Consider the following 18,232-nt stretch of genomic DNA (forward strand, 5'->3'; position numbering starts at 1 on the left):
CTGACTTATTTTTAGTTCTTACTTTGCTGTACATTATTGCTGTTTACAGTTTATCTCTATCTATAATAATATTCAAGATAACAACCAAAAACTGCAAACTTTCCTTAAAATTACCAATTCAGGGGCAGCAACCCCATAACGGGTGGTCCGATTCATCTGAAAATTTCAGGGCAGATAGATCTTGACCTAATAAACTATTTTACCACATGGCAGATTGCTCTAAATGCTTTGGTTTTTGAGTTATAAGCCAAAAACTGCATTTTACCCCTATGTTCTATTTTTAGCCATGGCGGCCATCTTGGTTGGTTGGCCGGGTCACCGGACACATTTTTTAAACTATATACCCCAATGATGATTATGGCCAAGTTTGGTTAAATTTGGCCCAGTAGTTTCAGAGGAGAAGATTTTTCTAAAAGATTACTAAGATTTACGAAAAATGGTTAAAAATTGACTGTAAAGGGCAATAACTCCTAAAGTGGTCATCTGACCATTTTGGTCATGTTGACTTATTTGTAGATCTTACTTTGCTGAACATTATTGCTGTTTACAGTTTATCTCTATCTATAATAATATTCAAGATAATAACCAAAAACAGCAAAATTTCCTTAAAATTACCATTTCAGGGGCAGCAACCCAACAACGGAATGTCTGATTCATCTGAAAATTTCAGGGCAGATAGATCTTGACCTGATGAACAATTTTCTTGATGTCAGATTTGCTCTAAATGCTTTGGTTTTTGAGTTATAAGCCAAAAACTGCATTTTACCCCTATGTTCTATTTTTAGCCATGGCGGCCATCTTGGTTGGTTGGGCGGGGCACCGGACACATTTTTTAAACTAGATACCCCAATGATGATTATGGCCAAGTTTGGTTAAATTTGACCCAGTAGTTTCAGAGGAGAAGATTTTTCTAAAAGATTACTAAGATTTACGAAAAATGGTTAAAAATTGACTATAAAGGGCAATAACTCCTAAAGTGGTCAACTGACCATTTTGATCATGCTGACTTATTTGTAGATCTTACTTTGCTGAACATTATTGCTGTTTACAGTTTATCTCTATCTATAATAATATTCAAGATAATAACCAAAAACAGCAAAATTTCCTTAAAATTACCATTTCAGGGGCAGCAACCAAACAACGAAATGTCCGATTCAACTGAAAATTTCAGGGCAGATAGATCTTGACCTGTTGAACAATATTACCCCATGTCAGATTTGCTCTAAATGCTTTGGTTTTTGAGTTATAAGCCAAAAACTGCATTTTACCCCTATGTTCTATTTTTAGCCATGGCGGCCATCTTGGTTGGTTGGCCGGGTCACCGGACACATTTTTTAAACTAGATACCCCAATGATGATTGTGGCCAAGTTTGGTTAAATTTGGCCCAGTAGTTTCAGAGGAGAAGATTTTTGTAAAAGTTAACGCAGGACGACGACGGACGACGACGACGACGACGACGGACGACGACGGACGCCGGACGCCAAGTGATGAGAAAAGCTCACTTGGCCCTTTGGGCCAGGTGAGCTAAAAAATGGGCTAAAATGTAGCAGCACAAATTATTTGTAATATATTTTCCTTTTCCTTTTAAAATTCATCCCATGTCCAAAAAATCCAAAATGTGAAATAAAGGAATTTAGAAATATGAGGCTGATCATATAATTTTCTTATAACCCCCTTCATTTCAGTAATTTATCTGCTTCTGAATAGTTTTCAGTATTAAACTATAGAGTCAATAATATTTCATTGTCTAAGATATAAATATTATTTGTACTCAACATAAATCAAAGAACTATATCTCAGGCTTGCACAAAGCACTTTTAATTTCCTTGATGGAATATTTTTGCACATTTGTAACAAGATTGAGAAAAAAATATGTCAACATTACTAGAAAAAATCTAGATTTCTTCTGTTATAGATACAACAATGTGACAATATTAGGTAAACATCCACTGACAAAACTAAAGTTCAAGAAGGAAGATAATATTGTAAATATAAAGATTGGACAATCACATTACAACAGTCTTATGAAGGATTGTAATAGTAATCACATTACAACAGTCTTATGAAGGCTTGTAATAGTAATCACATTACAACAGTCTTATGAAGGATTGTAATAGTAATCACATTACAACAGTCTTATGAAGGATTGTAATAGTAATCACATTACAACAGTCTTATGAAGGCTTGTAATAGTAATCACATTACAACAGTCTTATGAAGGATTGTAATAGTAATCACATTACAACAGTCTTATGAAGGATTGTAATAGTAATCACATTACAACAGTCTTATGAAGGCTTGTAATAGTAATCACATTACAACAGTCTTATGAAATAAATTTGAGCAGGATGTTGTTTTATGTTAATTTAAATAGTGGAACATTTTTGTGAATCTAATATTGAAGTTATTCATAAACAATATTCAATCATTATTCTATTGCATGAAATAACAAGAATGTGTCCAAAGTACACGGATGCCCCACTCGCACTATCCTTTTCCATGTTCCATGGATTGTGAAATTGGGTAATTATCTACTTTGGCATTAAAATTAGAAAGATCATATCATAAGCAACCAGTGTACTAAGTTTCAAGTTGATTGGACTTCAGCTTCATCAAAAACTACCTTGACCAAAAACTTTAACCTGAAACTACCACTTTCATTTTCTATGTTCAGTGGACCGTGAAATTGGGGTCAAAAGTCTAATTTGGCTTAAAAATTAGAAAGATCATCTCATAAGCAACAAGTGTACTAAGTTTCAAGTTGATTAGACTTCAGCTTCATCAAAAACTACCTTGACCAAAAACTTTAACCTGGACGGACGGACGGACGGACGGACGGACGGACGAACGGAGCCACAGACCAGAAAACATAATGCCCCTCTACTATTGTAGGTGGGGCATAATAAAAATATTACTGCAACAAATTTTAAAACTAACAAGTCCAGCTCAAGTATAAACACCAGTAAGTCCTGTTCAAATACTTAAATTGGCCAGTTTTGCTCAAATTTTAAGAGTGTCAAGTATTGCTCAAATGTTTACACTGGCCATAACTGCTCAAATTTAACAGTGGCAAGTTTTGCTCAAATGTTAACACTGACAAGTATAGCACAAATGTTAACACTGGCAAGTATTGCTCAAACTTTAGCCTTGCCAAATTCTTGCTCTAATGTTAACACTGGCAAGTATTGCTCAAATGTTAAAATTGGCAAATTCTTGCTCATATGTTAATACTGATTTTTTTTTAGCTTAAACCTTTACCTTGTCAAATTCTTGCTCAAATGTTTACCTTGTCAAATAATAACACTTAAGTAATTTTATAACATTGACAAGACTTTCTAATTAATTAACATATGATATAATATCCTATGACATCATATTTAAATGTTCACTCTATATAAAATACCAGCTATTCCTACTATTTAACGTACATATAAAAAAAACAAGACGTCCAGCTAAAATGTCTATATATGATATAACACAAGTAAATCTTTCTCAACCGTCTCTGCATAAAATATTGAAAGCCTGTCAAAATGCTAAAATGTACAAAACAAATGTTTAAAAATAATAAAAAGTGCTGCAATATTTATAAGACAGATTAGTTTTTATATACAATAATATCAAACACTTTTTTATAAATTCATATACGGTATAAAAAAGATAAACAACACATGTAAATCCTGCTAAAATGTGAATACAACAAAAAAAATACTATCAAAACCTAGAGATAACATTAAGTAACAACAAGTGTGATGAACGTAGGTTTACAATAACAAACATGACGGGACTCGTACCCAAATGTTCTGGTATACCCTGTAATAACTCAGGATGTTCTGTAATATCATACTCAGGAGTACCATCATCTATAGAGTGTAGTCGTTCTGCTTAAATAAAACATGCTAACGGTTACTGCTTTTTGCTCAAACAAATATTTTGTAAATGAGTTTCTTCAGGCCTTTAACCTATTAAAATCATGCCAAACCACTGGATAATGCTTTAAAAAAGCACATCACTGTTCCCCAATATTTCGATACCTATATCTTAGCATTGCACAAGGTCATGTTCAGTGGCGGATCCAGAAATTTTCATAAGTGGGGGCCCACTGACTGCCTAAGAGGGGGCTCCGCTCCCGTCATGCTTCAGTGATTCCCTATATAAGCAACCAAAATTTTTCCTCAAAAGGCCAGGGCCCCTGACCCCCACCCCCCAAAATCTGCCTCTGATGTTTTTCTATGACTGTTTATGATGTTGACACTAAATCTGTTGGATGTTGGGTGCATTCTGATTGATATTTTAGTCTTAGATACATTACATATATGATGCTTTTATTAGTTGCTATTGTCTTTGAACAAGCTGTCAGTAACTGTGAGTACTCTAAGATCTATTTGTTGTTGTGAGGGATGTATTAATACCCTGCTACATCCCGTCTATTGCTGCTATACTGTTCTGATGAGTTCAGCCCTTTTCAACTGATTTTTATACTTTGTTTTGGGCCTTTATAAATGTTTAACCCCACACAATTCTTAATGTAAATTTAAGTAATAAACAATTTGTGAATATATAGAATAAATAGCTTCTCAGAAATTAACAAAAATTATAAAGAAAAAAATAGATAAATAAATTGACAGAAAAATTGAAAAATATCAAGACAAATAAAGGAACATAAAAATGTATTTGTCCTCAACATAAACAGAGTGAACATAAAAAATAACAGAGTATAACAACAGCCTTACAACACAAGAATCACCTTTGATTTGTATAGGAATTTCTGAAGAATCCTTTTCTCTTACAAACGCCTCTCCTTGGTCTGAAAATGGTCAGAACATATTTAAGGTCTTTACTTCATATCAACAAAGGTTTCTGTACATTACTCTCAATTAAAGCACAAAACTGTATTTTCTCTATACACCCATTAAAGTCATAAAAATCTATCTCCAACTATACTTGAGGTTGAAATTACAATTTAAGCTAAAATTTATGAATAAAATTTTAAAGTTTCTTTTCATTTGTATACAAATACATTTTTTTGAAAACCTATTTTATTAATTTTAAGTACAATCTAAATATAATATATAATCTGGAATATATTACAATATATCTAACAAAAAATAGAACAACAAACATGCAAAAATGAAGTATAAAAAATATATATAAACACAAGTTAAAAACAGTGATTTTTCAAAGAAGACTATTAATAGTTTTGGACAAAATATGAACACCTTGAATGAATCTAGATAAAATGGTTCAAATATTCATCAATGCCATGAATCTTTAACTGAAAAGAGTTCTTCCTTACAGTAAACAAAACTAATACATGTTCAATTATAAAGTGCCTGTATTATTAAAGATCTTACAGTAACCAAGTTATACATGACTATCTATACTTATCAGATATAAAGTGGAATGAATAAAACATTTTTCTGTCAAGTAGACATATTTTACCATAGAATTAGATTAACAAGGTTTTACTGTGTGAAGGAACACATATTCTACAGGAATTTCTACAAAAATAAATTTCTGAAATAATCTTCCATTCTGCAAGGGGAAATAATTCAAAATTTGATTAATGAGGTTTTACTGTGTGAAGGAATGCAGATTCATAGAATTCAACAGGAATTTCAACAAAAATAAATTTCTGAAATAAATTCTGCAAGGGGAAATAATCCAGAATTGAATTAATGAGGGTTTACTGTGTGAAGGAATGCAGATTCGTAGAATTCAACAGGAATTTCAACAAAAATAAATTTCTAAAATAATCTTCCACTCTACAAGGGGACAAAACCCAAAATATTTGTAAAATAACCCTACTGTATCGAAAAAGTTTCAAAATGATAAAAATATAATGTTGCTCTAACAATAAAATGTTTTAATTGTGTTAGGGTAAAAATGGCATCTTGCATTCCTGATATCTCAACATTGAACATTTCCCTTTTTGATATTAACATAATATTTTAATTAAATATTATTTTAGATATTTTATGTTAAATCTGAGACCATTTGAGATCTTGGACCAATTATAACAACAAAAAGTTTATATCTTACTTTCTAAAGTTACTAAGGACAAAATAAAAAAATAGTTGATGCTTCTATGTTCAATTATTTTTAAATAAGCTATAAATGAATCAAAATGTATTGTATAACACTGAATGCATCTAAATCAATATGTATATATATATAGTATGGACAGAGAAAAACGTAGGACAATGAAAGCTAAATATCAAGGAACTAAATAAAACTATATAAGTATTACAGACATGCACTAAGTTTTGATTGGTCCAATGTTCCTTTCATAATCTAAATATAATTAATTAGTGTATCAATTATGAAATACAATCTGTCAATAATGGCAAAGATAATGTTTGAAGGAATGAGTAATACCACGAAGAGAAAGATTGAGTACTGTTAGGGGTTAGTTAATGAAGTAGACTAAAGATGGAATGAACCAATACCTTCCATGATTTATACAACAACAGAAACCTACTTAAAACAATTACTATGTAATAGGCCTGCAAATCTATATCACAGTACATATCTAATAACACAAATAGAGAGAGAGAGATAATAAAAAAGAATAAATTTCAGTTTGGTATATAAGTTTATATGAAAAATGGAATAAACCTGAGGTAGAGAGAGAGAGAGAGAGGGATGTTTTAAGGCTGTTTTATGTAAATGGTTCTTAATGGCTTTAGTATAAATATGTAAATGATGGGACAATGGCATCAGTATAAATATGGAAGTGGTGGACAATGGTTTTAGTTTATGTAAATGGGAGGACAATGGCATTAGTATGAATGATAGAAAGAAGAACATTGGACCAACCATAAGACAACATTAGTAATACCTTTGTTAGTACTGTCAGTAGACCACGTTTGGTGAGAGGAGGAGGAGGAGGAGGAGTAAGAAGTTACAGTTTGGCTAGAGGATTTTTTTGAGATTATCACAGTGGCAGTTTTATCTTTGGTATCAATCTTAATGTCATTATCATCATCATCGTCATCATCTTTCTCCAGTTTTGGTGTTATTGAAGCTCTTCTCTTTTCTTCCTTCATAGCTTCCCATTCTGCCATGGTGTAAATTCTCTTTCTCTCCTCGTAAGGTCCCCATGAAAATGGTTTTGGTGTGATTGGGGTATCTTCGCTACAATCGGATTGTTTTGATGAGAATTCATAATTATCTTCTATATGAAAACTTGTGAGTTCAGGTTCTACATTGCCTTGGTAATCTATAAAAGGACTGCCAATACCTGTTGTTTTATAGCTATGGTAATTATCTATTAACCAATTTTTCTCTCGTTTCTTCCTGTCTTCCATTGATTCTTTTGAAACCTGCATTATATCAGTACTTGAGTCACTTTTTGACCCTGCTGACCTCATTGTGTCAGCTGATGACCTTGAGAAGTTTGAACTTGTAATACTGTAGAAGGACGATTCCATAATACTTTCTTGTTTGTCTGAGCCAGTTAGTTGCTCTTCCAATGAATCACCAGATGTCTGCATGACATCTTCATGACCTTGAAGTGAATCAGTTTCAACCTTTTGCTCATTTTCAAGTGAGTCAGTTGACCTTTCCATGACCCCTTCCATATCGAGCAAAGAGTCATTATCATATTTATCTTTGTGAGGTTTGAATCCAAACTGTTCTCCTAAAGAATCAGTTGATATTTTCATCAGAGAATCATCCCGTAATGAATCTGATTCTTTTGAAGAGCTTTTTGATGATTTTTGTGAAGTCTGGGATGCCTGAGAAATGTTTGATGTTGACATCAAGTCTCCTCCCACCATCACAACGCTAGAGGTCATAGAGGTTATGTCTGATTCACCGTCCAATGAATCTTCATCATCTTCCAGATCTTTCTGTGACTTTTTTTCTCCAAGAGAATCTTCTAATTCCTCTTTGCCATCAATAGAATCATTATCAATATCCCTATCTTTGATTAACGTTTTCTCTTCTGATATGCTGTCAGTCTGACTTTCATATTGTTGCTTCGATAGTAAAGTCCCTGCTTCCAATATTGAAACAATCTTTTGTGCTTCAGCCTCAAGTTCTTCAGCCAATAGGAGTTCTTGTTCTATTTTTTCAAACTCAATTAGTGAAGCCATTGAAGAAGTCTCACTCCTCTGTTTGTAACTTTCTACAGAGATGCGTCTCTCTTCTATTGTTTGGTCTAATTTTTCCACTTCACCTAGAGAAGACCTTGATCCTTCAATGTCACTACTTTTACTGTCAGATGAAGGTATTTTTTCAACTGAGCTTGTAGAGCTAGACTGACAAACTTCTCGCTCAAATCGTTCAAACTCTGCTACAGATGAAGTAATTGAGATATCATCTCTAAGTCGATCGTCCCCGGATCCTTTTTGACTGTCTTTGTCAGTTTCTATAGAACCACGAGATGCACCCTGCTCAATCTCTTGTTCTAGTCTCTCAAATTCCAACAGTGAAGAAGTAATAGATATATCATCTTTCTCCCCACTCTTACTTTTGAAGTTGCCCGGACTAGGAGGAGGATACTCTGGTGAACTGTAAGGTCGATCTGATAAAGATTCTGACATCATGTCATCCTTGTCTATCATCTCAAACTTATCTTCCTCTGATAATTCTGTTATAATTGATAATGCTGTTTTATCTATGTACTCATATCTATCACTTTCAAATGAGGATTCACTGCCATCTTCCTCTCTTGGGCCCCACTCTATCAAAGGTCCCTCTCCATAGTCCTCATCCTCCTTTTCTTCTTGTATAAGTTGCTCATGTTTTACCTCTAATTCCAACAATTTACGTTTTAAGGCTTCTGTTTCAATTTTTGATTTTTCTTCCTGTTCTTGTTTCTTCTTTTTTGTATCATCAGTTGTTTTTTCATGTTTAACAGTAATAGGAATCAGCTTGCTAGCAGTCACTGGTTTTTCCTCCACAGGAAAAGCTCCACTTTCAAGGTCAAATAAAGGTTCCTGTCCCCAGTCAACTAATGGACCCGAAGCTTCATGTATTTCATCTTCAGGTCCTTGAATATCAGAATGAAAAGATGATGTCATAGAACTAAAGTCATCCATTCTTTTATCAGCTTTTTCATCATCATCTTCCTGTTCCTCAGCAGCTACGACTGTTGTAAAACTGTCAATACTCGAAGAGTCTCCAGCATCCTCATGGAAACTACTGTCATGTGATTCAATTATAGGTTCATCAGGTACAATACTTTTGAATTCGTTATCGGTAGGAGTTTCAGCACCAATGTCCTCTGGTTTTGATTCAGTCAGTTCTGTTACTATGCTATCAGTGAGTGTATCAAGACCAGAGGCAAATTCAAAAAAATGGTCATCTGAATTTTGTTCTATTTTTTCATTATCTTCATCTTCAGGTTTTTCTGCTTTATAGTCTTCAAGAGATTCTGAGTCAATATCTTCATGACCTTTGTCACCTTGATTAATACTCCGTTCTAATGACACAAGATCATGTGACACAGATGATGTAACGGAAGTTTCTATATGTGTGGTTTGTCTGGTTTCAGAGTAACTATAGGAACTACTTGACTCCTGATAATGTTTGGAATCAAACTCTGATGAACTGGTTTGTTTTGTTGAAGTGACTTTCTTTGAATCTGTCAAATCAACTCCAGGGTATGGAAATACTTGTAAGGGTCTAGTAGCTGATGACTTTGATACTGTTTCAACTTTCATGTCATCTTCTTCGATGTCTTCCTCCTCGGGTATACATGTGGGTCCAAAATCAGTATAGTCTCTATCTGGTCTTCGTGAAGCAACAGGCTGTACAGCTTGAGGTAAAATTTCTTCTTCAACTTCCTCATCTTCTTCAGGGATACAAGTGGCAGTAATTCCTTGCCCATGAATTTCGGCCATTATTTGTTGTGATTGGCTGGCAGATATAAGTTCCTCTTCTTCAACAAAATGCTTACTTTCTGTTTCCTCTCTACTTTCAGTTTTTACTTCTGGTTCTGTTTTATAACAAGATAAGTATTTTTCTTCGTCTGAGCTCTCCTCATCATGTAAATGCTGTGTGATTGTTATTTCGGGTATGTCCTCTGATAGCTGCCTTATCAATCTTGGACCAGTAACAGTAATTTGTACAGGGGCAAGATTTGGCACTTCGTCTTTTTCTTCCAGAGATTCTACTGACTTTACCATCTGTTCATCCACTACCTCAGAGCTGTTTGAGTTCTCGTCCCTATGCACACGGCTATATGCTTCAAGTATTACAGAATCTACCAATTCTTCAGCAGCCTCCTCAATATCTTCATCATCCTCCTCGGCATTGTCTCCCTCATCATGGAAAGTATGCTGCTTCTGATCTACTGGTGTAGGAGTTACTGGCCTTTCCAAATCAGCAGAATCAATCCTTAAATCAAACAATTCCTGGCACTCATCATCATCTCCTTCAGCAAAATCTAACTGTGAAAAATAAGATTCACTTGATACTGGCCTCTGAAGATCATCCATAGACTTGACCTCAAGATCTCCTTCATCCAACATACATGTGGCTCCTAATTCATCTGTCTTACATATAGCTACAGGCATCTCTTGTTCTTCATAATGCTTTGATATCTCAGCTATTTCCTCATCTAAATCTGGGTCAACTGTTTTGTCATTTAATAAATCCTCTAAATCTTCTGAAGATCTAACTAAGATTTCCATCTCAGCTTCCTTTTCCAGACTTCTCTGTTGTTCTATGTCAGACAACTGCAATGCTCTTTTGCCTGGATAAACTTCACCAGGACTTCTAGCATACTGTCCTCCTGTCTCAGTCTGAGTTTGTTCTGTGAGTACTAATTCCATGGTTATTTTATCACTTGTTCTCATGGTGACATCTTTACTTTCACTTTGATCAGTTGTTCTCATGGTGATATCTCTACTTTCACTTTGATCAGTTGTTCTCATGGTGATATCTCTACTTTCACTTTGATCAGAGGCTTCCTCATCACCTTGGGATGTCAAACCTACAGAGTAGCTAACAGAATCCAAATCTGCTTCAGTATCATGTCTTACAGATGTTTCAAGAAGAGATGTTGATAGAGAATGCAGACCACTTTCTTCTGATGGCATGTCATATCCATACAGTGTTTGATCCGACATTAATAATCGATCCTGTCCTGGTATCGACTCCATCATTCCTTCAGTATTAGATTCAATCATCACATTTTCCCTAGGTTGAATATCAACATTTTGTGGACTTTCTGATTCCTGGACAACTGATTCTTCCTGGACAACTGATTCATCTGGGACAATTGAATCAGTTTGCTGTACAGTTGTTTGAATTTGTTGAACCTCCTCTGTTTGACTGGCTGAGGCTTCCCCACCATAGCTGTAATCTAAATCTATAGTAGGGCTGTACTCTACTTCGGTAGGACCATTAGGTAGCTGAACTGTCTCTTCCTTTTCTTCTGTTTGTTCTTCATTGACTATAGCCGGTGTTTCAGTAAGATCGGGTAAAAGATTAGAAAACTCTACCATCTGTGGAATATCAAATGGGGATCCTATGCCTTTCTCACTGGCTTCACTGCTGATCGGTGAGGAATGTTCAAATGATGATTCACTTTTGTCATAGGATTGAGCTGGAGTTGCTTCCCCTTTTGTTGAACACAAGGGACTAATGATCTCTAATGATTGTGCTGATTTGTCCATTTCTCCAACATCTGTAAAACTACTAGATGTTGCCATTGATTCTATTGACCTAAGCATTTGTACCTTTTCATACTCTTCCATGTAGTCTTTAAAACCTTCTAAATCTGTATCTGATACCAGTTCAAATGGAGAACTGGGTTCCTCAGCTAATTCTTGTTCCACTGAATCAATCTGAATGATTTCTTGTTCTGTGACTGCCTCTGTTTCTGATTTTGACTGATCTTCTGTTTCTTGCTCAGCAAATGTATCTTGAAGCTTGATGGCAGCTCCCTCTAGATCTGGCTGTATATCATGTCCATTTGTAGCATCTTTTGGTGTAGGAGCAGGAGGTGATGGGACGTAAGACTCAGTAGAACTTGATACTTGAAGTGGTTGTTGTTTCCCTCTAGGTGATACTACTAACAAGTTTGGGCTTGCCACATCACTTTGTGATTCCTCTTCAAAGACATCATCTTCAGGACTGGATAATATGGCTTTAGTCATAGCAGGGACTGGGAACTGCTTCTCCACAGAATCAGGAGACACATCGTACGTGGCTACTACTCTGGAAACATGACCAGAATCTAAATCATATGAAGCTGCCAACAGAGTTGGTTCCATTTCTGATGACGAGGTAGATGTCTTAATTAATTCCTCACTAGATAATGACTGTAAATGTTGAGTGTCAGCTTGGAATGTCACTCGTTTTTCTGTTATAGGTATCTGACTTTCATCCTGTTCCTCCAGTTCCTCTGGGAATTCATCAGTTGGCGTTTCCTCAATGGGTGATAATTTCTCTTCTGTTGTATCGCCACCTGTTTCTGAAGACTCATAAATCTCATTGTCAGCAAGGTTTTTACCAAAATGGGTTAAACCCATAGGGAATTTTCCAGATGCAAAATTTGAAGGTCGTTCCTGAGGTGTACATTCATCCTGCAAATCATCACTGTCAATAGATGGAGATATTGATCTATCACGTTCATCAGAAGATTCCTGTAATAACTCCTCCTGAGCAATCCGTGATATTCTACTGACAACCTCTGCCTCTAACGGTAAATTTTCTGTCACAGGAGTCAGAGAAGTGTCAGTGGTTACATCTTCCCTTGCAAACAGATCTTCACCAGAAACATCATCAGTTCTTCCATAAAGTACATCTGATATCAAACATTCGGTTGATGCACCTCTTTTCTCTGCACCAGGCATGTTGAGAACAAAGGATTCTGGGAACTGAACGGCAACCTCTGCAGATTCTACTTCAGCCTCTGTTTCAGATCTCTGCAACATCTCTAACTCGTACTTCCTACTTTCCAGGATACTAGATATAACAGTTTTATCATGTGTTTCTGAGATCTGATCATGTGGTTCACTATGAAACATTTGTGATAATTTACGATATGAATCACAGATTGTTTCATCACTTCCTGTGTACTCTGATATTCCTGATATGTCTAAACGCTCTTGTCTATAGAAGCTGCCCATGTCTATTGATTGAGCCGTTTGAATTTGTGACGAGGAGGGCTCATCTTCTTGTTCTTTAAATGGATCAGAGAATTGACGTTTGAACTGTTGAGCTACTTCCCATGGCTCTCTTGTAAATGTTCCTGTTGTCTCATCATACACACCACCGGAACTGTCGGTACTGGTATCAGATTGAGTCAACACAGGAAGTTGATTGTCTTGTGGTGCAAAGTAACCACCTGCAGCTTCATCTAACATTTCATCCTCGTCTGCCTCATTCAGAGCAGGTTCTATCTTATAGCTATCATCGCTAGGTGTCCGATGAGTTTGGGCATACTCGTCTTTCTTGGCTTCATACACACCTTGTTGTCCAGTTTTCCTCAGGTCTGCTTTAAGTTCTGTTAATTGATTTTCATTAAAACTGAACTCATTGAATGATTCTCTAAGGTCTTCTGGGGAAATTTCCCTGCCAGATCCCTTAGATGGGGTCTGTTTAGTTATTTGTTCTAATTCAGTGTCTTCTTCACTGAATGCATAATTTTCAAATGCCATATCATTAAGCTGATCTTTCCTTTCATCTGATACTGGTTCATCAAATGAATCTGAAAAGATACTGTCTTGTTTCATTATAACCTCCTTTGATCTACAGATGTCTTTTGATTTAATCTCAGTACAAATAATTTGTGTTTCCATCCTTTCATCTTTCTCTTCAGTACATGCAATTTGTGTTTCCATTCTTTCTTCTCTCTCTTCACTTACATCTGTTTTCTCTTTCATTGGTTGCTCTATTGTTTTAAAGTGTCTCTGGTCTGGTTCCAGATTCTCATCTTCTTCCATTATAAATTCTGACGGAGACACCCCCACAGATATATTCCCTGTTACAGGTAAGGAGTCTTGTACAGGGGAGACAGGTAGTTCCTCTTGGATATAAGTAGGAGAAACTGAATCAACAGGTGATTCAGAGAAGGAAAAAGTTGGTTTGTCTGAAGTTTGAGGGGCAAGGGGAGATAACTGTTCCTCTACGTCAGTATCCACAACTTTTTCTTCTGTCACATCAACCAACTTGGCATCTAAATGGATTATGTAAGAGTTAGTAAGTCATTAATGAGACAAACTTGTTATAACTATCTAATTCTAAATCTAATAAAAACTGTCATGGTACATTTTGATAATATAAGAAAAATTATACTACATCAGAAATTATTGCAATGATAACTGCTTGAATATTACAAGTATTTCTATTTTTAGTAACAATTATATTATTCAATGTCCCTTCTGAGATTTCCTGTATTTCTGTAATTTGCAAAAATTAATTTTTAGCAAAAATTTGCTTAAAACTTAAGATTTCTAAAATAGGTTTATTCATCCATTTAGATACAAGTTCAATGCACATCTTCTATAAACTATCTAAAGTCGCAGATTTAATGATTTTTAAAAAGTACTTTTCATAAAAATTACTAGTTTTTTTTAAGCTATTGTACCAAAATTTAGATTTTATGTGTAAGATAAGGCTTATCTCATGCAAGTCAATACAGTGCCAAGTTTTATCGTGTAAAAAGTATCACGGAATGTACAATTAATGCAAAATTTAGTGAAGTAAAATTAAGGATAATTTTGTACTTAAATGCAGATGATAGTGTCAAGTCAAGTATACAAATACATTCTAACTGCTGACAAACAGAACAACCAGATCAAATTTATTTAAAATTCCAAAACAAATAAATCTCATATTGTAGCAAAGAGCACTCAATTTTCTTGCAAATAGTCAGATTATTGTAAAAAATAATAGCTGTTGAAATCGAAATTCTTTAACTAAGAGAAATTTTATTTCTCAAAGTTATCAACTGCACCAACATACAAAACAACAATTTACCTTACACATATTTATCATACATATCAAATTTTTTTTAAATACCAACCACAATATCATTTTCTAAGTTCAGTGGACCGTGAAAATGGGATAAAATCTCTAATTTGGCATTAAAATTAGAAAGATCATATCATAAGGAACATGTTTACTAAGTTTCAAGTTATTAATTGGACTTCAAATCATCAAAAACTTTAACCTGAAGAGGGACAGACAGATGGACGACCGTACGACTGGATGGACCCACGCACAGACCAGAAAACATAATGCCCATAAATGGGACATAAAAAGTATAATTTATGGAACTTATGGGGCAGCATTGCTTACAAAATAGAATTAAAGGTGATTATACACATAACAATATACAATGTTCAGAGCTATTCATATAGAAGAGAAATTCTTTTACATTTAACAGCCAATTTGTTAACAGGGAAAGAAGGAAACTATACCCAGTTCAATTGAAAATTTCATAAAAGAGTTAGAAATCTGTTCAAATATGATGAAGATTTTGTAAAACTAAACTTAAACTTCAGTGATAAATGTCATTGCAGATTGAACATTTTAAGTGTTATGAGAAGTGCTACCATCTATATCGACGAATATAAAAAAGGAGGAAAGTCTTTTATTTCAATTGTATACTTTTTTTTGTACAAATGGTGCTATGTACTAGGCGCTATGTTTAATGAAAACTAGTGGCTCCTTTTTGGAGCAAACAGATTTCTCACAATCCAAGGTAAAGTCACTTGAATCAATCTTTTGACCTGAAGAATTTTGATTTCAAAAGCTATCAGTCAACAAAAAAATAATCTATTTGAAAACCAAAGTTGATGGTTGAGCAATTTTCATTTCTTCAGGTATAAAAAATACACCATTACTTCTATTTATTTTGTAAGTTTATAAAATGTGTGTCTTAGACATTCTTAAGTACATGTCTAAAGTCTTGACAGATATGAATTTTATACATCAAAAACTTAATATCATGTGTTACATGTATATTTAATGTAATGTCATAATTCATTATGAAGTAATTCCCCATTAAAAGTTTTTGTGACAAAAAAAATGCCAAAGTAAAAAAGCTAAAAAAGCTGAGCAATTAGAACAAATTTATACACTAGCATATCACACTACCTGATGGAACCAAAGATACAAAGCAATACTATAAACATAGAAACACTGTACCTTGTAGGTCATCAGCTACCTCAGAGTGAGAGGAGGAAACAGAAGATTTATCCTCCTCCAAGGCTGCTTGTAAAGAAAGCAAACATCCTCTAACATTATATCTTGCATATATATATATAGATTTTCTCAAGAACAAAAATGTTCATAATTCTGATAAATCATTTTTTGGTAAAAAGCATTCTTACAAAATCATATTTTTTCCCGACTAAAAACAAATTTTGTTATTACAGTTTTAACATATTCTTAAATTCTAAATAATTTGAAATTAAGAATGATTCTATGTACAAAAATCTAATTTCAAATTTGCCTGTTAACAATGAAAGAAAACTTGGTTGAAATTTAACAAAACCAAATGTTTTGGGCTTCATCATCTATGAGACAAACTTAATACATGTGTATACAAGAATATGTATCTATAGGATATAATGTCCAGTATGAATTATTCAGTTATATAATAATCCTAACATAATACATAGTTATAAATAATAATGATGAAGAAACAACATCCATGCAATGTTACAGTTACATTAAAATGAATGAATAGATATGAACATAAAGATACCATTAAATTGATTCTTTAAGATGGGTATAAATTATATATTTGTCAGTCATATCAAAAAAAGAAAGAAAGAAAGAAAGAAAAACAATACGTTTGGTTCTTCATCTAAAAATAATGATAAATGGATCTCATGTTCTGTTTTTGAAATTCTGAAGAATATAGATAGGTATCTTTATGTTTTCTGTATTACAGCATTAACAACAAACATGCATATGTAAATAAGAGACTGCATAATTAAATAAATACATAATCCAGAAAAAGTTATTACATATTAAAATATATGAACTATTGATCACCTTAGGACAAATTTACCATTTTTTTTTAACTATTATAATACAATCATAACATATCATTCAATATTCTTATTATCATTTCATTGCTGTCTAATCAATTTTGATTTTTCCTTTGAGGTATAATTCTAATTTTTTTTACTGATTAAAATGTTGAAATGTACTTTTGCTGTTGTAAAAGTATATTATCTTACTTTCAATCAATCTTAAGAGAAAATAGTTAACCTCTTTAAATAAAGAATTTATTATATATCATTATTATTATAAAAATGAATAGATGAGAAAAAAGAGACTAAAAAAAAGAAGCTAAACATGCTACTGAAACAGATTTTGACAAAAATTTTTGTGCCTAAAAAGAGAACTTAATCGAAAAAGGTGCTATCCCCATGACATTGAAAGCAAACAGACTGTGTAAGCACAACTAAAGCTTAAATGAAGGACATTAAAGTGGATGAAAGCTACCTTTGCTGAATTCACTAAGATATGTGGAAGGGGTGAAGGCAGACATATCGGGTGATGAGCTGTGACGATATCGGAGGTCTTCCTGATAACCTATTTCCAGCTGTGATTCACATGACAATGACCTTTCTTTGAAGTCTTTATGGATATCATGTTTGGTTTCCTCCCCTGATAACTTATCAAGTCCTTCCTCAACAGTGATATAAATAGGACATGCATGACGAGATGATATAGATGTTTGTAATTGAGAGGTTTTCGACTCACCTATTATCTCCCTTGATTCTTGTTCGTATATTTTTTCATAACTTGATGACCTATCTGAGGCCTGCAGTTGCTCATTCTGTTTTGTATCAAACCTGTCTCCTATATCTAATTCGCTGGCATCTGCCGACATTCGATTGATTTTTGGGTCAAGAGGAACTCCATCGTAAACATTTTCGTAACTGGAGAATACATTTCTGCCTTCCGATCGTTGAAGACTTTCCATTTGTTGATGTATAGGTGGTATATATGTGGTGGCTTCTGACTGTGATGCCACATTTTCTGATGTGTCAAATTCAAAAGGTTCTTGAATATTTAATTCATTGGAGGTGGTTGAGAACTCTGAAAAAGAAAACATAATACATCAATAAGAAGATATCTTATTTACCTGTATATACCTTTCACCAATCATCCATTTTATCATGCCATTATACATATATTGTGGATTGATATCATTTTGTGAGAACCAATACTTCTGTTTAAAAAAATTTTTAGGACGTTGATACATTATTGTATCAGCATTTACTTTTAATTTGAACTTTGTCTAAAAAA

The 18,232-nt window shown here is 33.9% G+C and overlaps 1 protein-coding gene across 3 annotated transcripts in view; it reads right to left on the reverse strand.

Moving 5' to 3' along the window:
* The window catches only part of LOC143046267 (uncharacterized), a 172,443-nt gene that overhangs the window by 9,632 nt on the left and 144,579 nt on the right, over positions 1-18,232 (reverse strand). For all 3 annotated transcript variants that reach the window (XM_076219342.1, XM_076219345.1, XM_076219344.1), the window contains 5 exons: positions 17,684-18,022; positions 16,112-16,174; positions 6,840-14,135; positions 4,746-4,805; positions 3,793-3,882 (listed from right to left, as the gene is read on the reverse strand). In XM_076219342.1, the coding sequence (XP_076075457.1) occupies positions 3,793-3,882; positions 4,746-4,805; positions 6,840-14,135; positions 16,112-16,174; positions 17,684-18,022 (7,848 nt within the window). The remainder of the gene's footprint in view (positions 1-3,792; positions 3,883-4,745; positions 4,806-6,839; positions 14,136-16,111; positions 16,175-17,683; positions 18,023-18,232) is intronic.

The sequence above is a fragment of the Mytilus galloprovincialis genome, chromosome 9, assembly GCF_965363235.1.
Source record: "Mytilus galloprovincialis chromosome 9, xbMytGall1.hap1.1, whole genome shotgun sequence".
NCBI classification, from domain to species: Eukaryota; Metazoa; Mollusca; class Bivalvia; order Mytilida; family Mytilidae; genus Mytilus; species Mytilus galloprovincialis.